The sequence below is a fragment of the Octopus bimaculoides genome, chromosome 17 (assembly GCF_001194135.2).
Source record: "Octopus bimaculoides isolate UCB-OBI-ISO-001 chromosome 17, ASM119413v2, whole genome shotgun sequence".
NCBI lineage: Eukaryota > Metazoa > Mollusca > Cephalopoda > Octopoda > Octopodidae > Octopus > Octopus bimaculoides.
This window is the reverse complement of record NC_068997.1, coordinates 36,511,283-36,519,160: the sequence shown is the minus strand read 5'-3', so window position 1 is coordinate 36,519,160 and position 7,878 is coordinate 36,511,283. Positions and strand designations below refer to the sequence as shown.

Genomic DNA, 7,878 nt, shown 5'->3' with positions numbered 1-7,878 from the left:
TTCCTCCGTATTTTTTGTAGGTACATAACACATAATGATGGACACTTGATGGAACCTGAACTCAAACCTGGCCGTGATGATGCGATCAGACACCGGTTCCCACTCCATGAGACTCCTTGCTACTTCCTTCGACAACAGCAGCACTACCCCTGCTTCATGGTGGTCCTCTTCATTGTCTTTACCCTAGTAGAGAAATGTTTCGCCTGTCTCTAATTTGATCTCTCCGAAGGAGTTCCACCTTACTTCACACATACCAAGTAATGTGAGATGATACTGGTGCATCTCCCTCACCGCTTGTGCGCACCTTCCTGTCTCTCGGAATGTTCTCACATTCCAGGTTCCAAGAAGGATGGGCTTCTTCTGTGAGAGCTGCTTTGGACCGCCCTTCAAGGTTGTCCTTGGCCATGTAGCTTCTTGACAGGTTTGGCTACAGCACGTCATCAGTCTCCGGATTGGAACCCTGGTTCTCCCAAGAACTGAATTAGTATTAAATGAACTGTTGTTGGCTTCCGTAACAAGTGTTTTTTACGTGTATAGGGTGTTAGCCTATAGCGCAACCCCAAATCTGGAGGGCCGATGTGTATACTTTAGTCTGACTCCTCCTCTTCGACCAAACCAGCAAGGTTGAACCTACCAGGGGAACACGTTCCCCATTGGCACATGCTCTAGGGATCATAAGAGTATGCAAGCCTCCCTGTCACGTCAAGGTCACATGCAGGGGGAGGAATGTGATCCATAATAGATATTAATAATTGAAGAAGCAGATGTTCTCAGATATGGGATCTGTTGAATAAAATGGAGTGAAATACAAAGTATGAGTTTTATTTGCTTTTATGTATAAATTTGTATGTGTATGTTTATGCTATAATATATTTATTTTCAATTCATTCAGAAGAATATCTTCTCTGATCATTGTTATTTTTTGATGTTTCTAGATGATGAAAAATATATGGGTAACCCAGCCAAATTTGTGCTGGACTGCTTACTATGTTTACCCATTCAGATTTGTGTGTCTGTTGCAAATAAGGTAAGTCCTTTTTTTATGTTGTGCACTTACAGGTCTTTCTCTTTTCCCAAATAAAGCATATTCATTCTGGTTCCAGTGAGGTAAACTGAATAGAACAATACTCATCACTAAGTGTTGTTTTGTTTTCTTTATTGAAATAGTTATTAGCTAGTGAATTTAATTATATAATTTGTGTTCTTTTCTCATTTATTATTAGCACTTTACCTTGAACCTCTTTTGAAATCTTTGTGGGTCTGGATGTGAAGATTACTGCTCATGGAGACAGGTGATTATGACGGTATTGAATTTCAACACAGTTATTTATCCTGCAATGGTAAAGCAGAAATATAAAGTATGTACTTATATGTACATACATCAATTAACTACACTACCAATTCTTACTGAATGTAAGATAAGATTGTGTATATGCTCAAAATGAGAATACATGTATATGATAAAAACACAATGTATGGAGGGATGTCCCTAAATAAGAACTTATGTATCTAACTGCTTAAAGATTGTAGCCTTCACCTAGTTAGATTTCATTCAGATTGGTAGTCAGAATCCTGCAAATCTCTCCTAAAAAAAACTTTGGGTCATAGTCACTCAAGTGTGTTCTTGAATGGGTAATAACATTGAGCTTTAGTCCAATGAAGAAATTGGAAACAGCAAGGTATTAGACCAAATACATAAAATACTTGCTCTAATTTGAAAACATAGCTGCATGAAGAAATAGACAACAAAAAAAAAGATCAGTACAGCTTCAGTGTGAGATACACCTCTCCCTGTTCCATCAACTTCTTGATAGCAGATAGGGAGACAACCTCCATGTATGCAATCAATTATGAACCAAATAAATATTCCCAGATTAAATGACAACTGTTTATGAAGTATATTCCTGGTCAGATATGTTTCCCTAGAAAAGTGTACAGATGCTTATTGTTAAAGATAGATATGACAGAGGCTTTTCATCAGCTTAGTTTAGGTGCGAACATCACCATTGGTTAACATTTCAGTTTGAAGCAACTATGTTTGTGTTATGAAGATTATCTAGTTGTGGAAGTGTTGTATCAAACTGGAATAAATAATTGGGCAATTGTAGTATAATAGTAATTCTGCTCTGTGTGTCAACTTGTAATGAATAATATTAATTCAATCTTAATCTTTTTTTAAGATACAATAATATGCATTAGTAATTCTGTTTTTTGTTTTGAAAGATGTTCCTAGAGCCACTTGGGAAAGTTCTTGGCTTAACAGAATCTAAGCTTGTTCTCTGGAAGAACTGCCAAAATATACAGGAAACCAACCGTCTTGAGACTTTGGGATGTTTACTTGGCATTGCTGAGTGGATTGGCACTTTAAATAAAGTGAAAGGTTCTTTCATAACATCTGAAATTGAAACTATAGCTGAAATGGAAGATGATCAGCAAACAGACAAGGAATCTGAGGTATGTTCCTGGAATATTTTTCCACTTGAATTGGATTTGCAGCAGAAAAAGCTGACTTGCAGTGGGGGTGAAATTTTCTAAGAAATTACTTGGACTACTTATACAGAGAAGTGTTCTGCATGAAAAATATAATGTTAATTAGGAGCCAACATAATGGGGAGAGAGAAAAAAAATCATTAGGTTTAATGATTAATACTGATCACAAAGAGGAAAAGGAGCAGTTCTTAAATCCAAATTAAATAGAAATTAAATGGTGTGGGTAAATAAAAAAAATGAGTGAGTCTGATCTTCAGCAAGTACAATGATAACTTTGGACATGTTTCATATATGTTGTATTGTAATTTGTTATGTACAATAATCACGATAACCAGACAACAGTAACACCAATGTAACGAACCAACAATCAATATTCCTTATGAACTAACCAACCGGCACCTTCCAACTTCACTGCGAACTAAACACAAACTTCACTTGATTCTGAACTTCATGAACTCACTCAGATTGTTATTATTTATACTTTACTTGGAACAGTACATCTTCCCTTTTGAGATTTCAACTACTGTGAGAAAGTGGATTTCTTTTTATTTCCAGTACCCCCCCTCCTCTCTCTCTCTTCTTTAAAACAATTTTTTTTTAGCTGTTGTATCTTAATTGTTGCTCGAATTTGAAGGTAGCATTGTTCATTGCAACACTTTTCCCTTTCTTTGTACTAAGCACTCTTTTTTTTTTTTTTTTTTTTTGTAAATTTAATATCTTTTTCGTATAAGTATTACTTCCAGATATTCAGTCTGATTTCGTTTTGTGAAGCTAGTTCTTTTGGGTTCAATATCTCTCAGTGCTGGCACTTCAAACAGATTTCCATTGGTATTACCCTTCGTTCTTCTGTATGTCTCATCTTTAACAGGTTAAAGTGTCTCTTATGTTCTGAACATTGCCCTTTAATTAAATACATCATGTTACCTAGTCTTTTGATTCCACTGACATCCTCCCAACCTTCTTTACCATTTTTTGTAATTTCTAAAATGAACTTCATCTCCTACTTCAAAATGTTTTGTAATATTTCTTGTATTTCCTTCAAATGTATTTTTTGTCTTTCCTTTATATGTATTTTTTCCTGGCAAGAATTTATCGAAGATCGATTTTATTTTACGCAAGAACATTAACTCTGCTGGTGACTTTCCTGAATTAGTATTTGGATTTGGCATTATTCTATATATTCTCAAAAATGTTTTGTTAGCTTGTTCCTCGCTTTTCTTAGAGCTCTTTTGGACATGTCACCAAATCTTTCCGCTTCCACATCTTTACCCAACCCTACCACCCGAGGTTAAATGTAACCTCGGGTGGTAGGGTTGGGCTAAAGATGTGCTTTATGGCATGTATTTTGCAGAAATCTCTTAATTCATATCCCGTGGATTGTGTTCCATTATCTGAAGCTAACTTATCTGGAGCACTGTATCGAACAAATAACTCAAGTAGGAACTTTATTGTTGTCTTTGCTGTGGGTTTATTACATTTGCATACCTCTGACCACTTTGTATAGCTATACACAATGATTAGATAGTATGCGCTGCTCACTGGTCCAGCACAGTTGATATGTATTCTGGACCATGGGCTCTCAGTCTCCAGTCACAATTGGTATTTTACTGGTGATGCTTTGGTTGCCAATGCACAACCTCTACATGCTTTCACCAATTTCTCAATGTCCCTGTCCATAGTCAACCAATATACAAAGCTCCTCATTAAAGCTTTCATTCTGGACATTCCCGGGTGCCCACAGTGGAATTGTTGCAATACTCGTTTCTGTAGTGCCCTTAGTACTACTACTGTCTGTGCATACATTAAGACATCATTGCATAGTGAGAAATTATTTGAATTTGTATTTTTATTATGCTTGTTTTTCAATGTTCCATTTATTCTTGTAATGGATTTCATTTTTATATCATGCGCTGTCACCGGCAGTTCCTGGATTATATTACAATACTTCTTACTTCATTTTCTGACTGCAATGACACTATTACAGTCTCTTCTAGCAGTTTCACACTCTTGGGAATTAGCCTCAATAAGCAGTCTGCATGACCAACTTTCTTCATTAGAATATACTGCATCTTAAAATTGTAGTTCTGCAATGTTGTACCCCAGTGTTGTAGTTGGTTTGTGTTATGGGTAGGCAATCCCTTCTTTGATCCAAAAATTGATAGTAATGATCGATGGTTGGTTTGTAACAAAAAACTTCAACGATGTAGAAATTTGTCAAATTTTTTTATCGCAAAAAAAATTGATAGAGCCTCCTTCTTTATCTGACTATACTTTTTTTCCCCACGAACATGAAGCATGAACTACTGGCTTCATTTTTCCATCTTTATACTTGTGTTGCAAGACTGCTTCTATTCCATACTCCAAAGCATCAGACACTACAACAATGTCCATTCAAGTGACAAGTCAGAAATTAGTATTTTCTTTATGTCTTCAAATGTGTTTTGGCATTTTATTGACCAATTCCATTTTACTTCTTTTTTTAGTAAATCGTTTAATGGTGCTCTCAATTATGTATTTGGAATGTACTGTTGATAGTAATTTGCTAGGCCAAGGAAAGCTTGTAGTGTTGGTATATTCATTGGAGGAAGCATATTCTCTTAATTTTTTTTAATGACACACTTCACGTGTTCAATATGCACATTCCTTGATTCTCTTTTGATTAACACATCATCAAGGTAAGGAATAGCAAATTGACAGTCTGCCAACATCGCGTCCATCACCTGTTGAAATCTTACAGGTTCTGCCATCAGTCCAAAAGGTAGTCCATTGTATTTGTATAGACTTCTGTGCGTGCTGACCATGAACAGCTTTGAGCATTTTTTTATCTACTTTAATTTGTAGATGTGTCAGACAGATTGAGTTTTGAAAATATTTTTCCTCCATTTAGTTTTCTAAAAATATCTTCTAGGTTTGGTAATGGATGATGGTTCATTTTTAAATGGTAATTTAAACTGGTCGAAAATTCAGCACACAACCTAATTTTTATACATACAGTCAGATCTGCCCATTTCACGTAATCCACTTTTTCAATGATTCTGGTTTTTTCCAATCTGTCAACTCATCATCCACTTGCTGCAAAAGGCACTTTCCTATTAGGTTTGAACTCAGGTGTAATGTCATCATCTAATTCAAAACACACTTCAGTCTTTGTGCATAGACCTAGTTTGTCGGAGAGTAATTTATTTAATTTTCTCTTTAACTCTTCAGACAAATTATTTTTAGAGGAACAATGATTTATGTTTTTACAATAGAAATTTATGGGGAGGTTCCATAAATTGAATAATTCTAACCAATTAGTACCAAAACAGATAGGTTGCATTTTTAATGATGAAGACTTTCACCTAGCATGTTTTCCCTCAAAATGTGACATTAGTCCACATTTCACCTATGAAATGTAACCTGTTGCCCGTCACGCTACAAGCAGATTTTGCTGTTTTTCTCAACATAGATTTCTCTATTCTCTTCCATGTGTCCATATTTATGATTGAAATATCATTTCCAGTATCCAACTGAAGTATTCCATTGATTTTTACGTGTACAAATTTTCTTATTTGGGAGTTGAATTTTGTTTCTGCTGAGTGCACTCATGGATTTTTAGCATTTGATCTTCATAATTTTGTTCTGCAGTGTTAACTCGTGTGGCCAATTCTTTTGCAAGTGTAACATTTTTGATTTTTAAATGGACAGTCTTTTCTGAAATGTATGCCCCCACATCCATAACATGGATTAGTATGTGGTGCTCTTTTTTGGTTGTACATTTCTGGTCGACATATTTGCATTTTTGAGGAATCCTTTCTTGAATTTTTTCTATGCCCTGTTTCAGGTTTACCATCCTTTGGCATTTTTCTGGCATGGATTGTAAGGTTAGATCTTAGTTCGATTGTTCCAATTTAGGAAGAATTCTTGCCTGAATTTCTGTATCTTTGCTTGCTGTACGAAAATAAGACACTTGAACATCTCAGGTGTAAGTTCACACATTTTGTTGACTGTTCATGCATACGTAATAAAGTCATCATCCTCTTTTTTTGTTATATTTTAACACTTCATTTGAGTGTTAAATAGAGAAGTTTTATCACCAACTATGTTAGACAATAATTCTATTGTTTCTTCAAAACAAAAATTTCATTGAGGTTTTTGAGCAATATGAAATTACGGTAACGTTCATGCTCTAATGGAGCTAATTTTCACAGTAACAATCTCACTTTTTGTTCATCCAACCATCATTTGCAATCTTGCTTTAAAATCTCCCCATACCTTCTGTAGTATGATGCAAAAGTTATAATCTTCTCTGGGTTTCATTGAGTTCAAAACGCTGTCTGGCAAAAACAAACTAACCTCATTTTTGGACTTCTTTGAATATAGCTTCAATAATTGTTGTTGTAGTTGTTGCTGTAATAGTTGCTTCTGCAACTCCCGTTGTTGCTCTTGTTTCTTGCTTTTGCAAATGTACTATGGAAGCTAATAGGTCTTTCATTATTTAACAAGTTGTATCACAAACAAATTGCTAAATAACTTACGTGCGCTTCAAAATCCTCGGGGCCAGATGTTGTAACATAATTTGTTACGTACAATAATTAAGATAACTAGACAATAGTAACAACAATGTAATGAACTAACAAATCTTTTTACAAACCAACTATCAATATTCCTTGTGAATTAACCAACTGACACCTTCCAACTTCACTACAAACTAAACATGAACTTCACTCAACTCTGAATCTCACAAAATCACTCGGATCATTACTATTTATACTTTATTTGGACCAGTCTGTCTCTCACAAGGGGCTGTCATAACTCTCGTCACAACAATATATTAAATCTCTTCAGCAAATCATAGCCTTACCAGTACTTGCCAGGTTCTAACTGACTGATGTAGAGCTTTTGTTTATGAACTTTCTCAGATGTTATCATCTTTGTTCTCATCGTCATCATCATCCTCATTATTTAATGTCCATTTTCCATGCTGGCATGGGTTTGATGGTTTGACAGGAGTTGGTGAACTAGAGAGCCACACCAAGCACCATTGTCTGTTTTAGCATGGTTTCTATGGCATCCAGTTATACAGTCTGTTGGGTTGGCAACTAAGTTCCCGCCGTTTTTTTAAATTTTGGAATCTATTTTTTTTTTCGAGAATTCTATTTTTGAATCATTTTGGAATTTTTTTTTTTTTTCTAGTTAATTTTTGTTTATTTTCAGATTATTAAAATGGAATGTCAAGTTAAGAAAAATGAGCATTTTTGACACCTTTATTTTTCTTTTAATCAAGGTTCTAAGGCCACAAAAGCTGCTCGTGACATTCGTGCTCTGTATGGAGAGAATGCCATAGCTGAAAGAACTGCTAGTGATTGGTATGCCAAGTTCAAAAATGGAAATTTTGACCTCAAAGAC

At 35.2% G+C, this 7,878-nt stretch overlaps 1 protein-coding gene across 1 annotated transcript in view; it reads left to right on the top strand.

Annotated features, from left to right (window-relative positions):
• LOC106877076 (uncharacterized) overlaps window positions 1-7,878 on the top strand; it is a 262,423-nt gene that overhangs the window by 75,132 nt on the left and 179,413 nt on the right. The window contains exons 7-8 of the mRNA XM_052973794.1: window positions 936-1,027; window positions 2,224-2,454. Of these exons, the coding sequence (XP_052829754.1) occupies window positions 936-1,027; window positions 2,224-2,454 (323 nt within the window). The remainder of the gene's footprint in view (window positions 1-935; window positions 1,028-2,223; window positions 2,455-7,878) is intronic.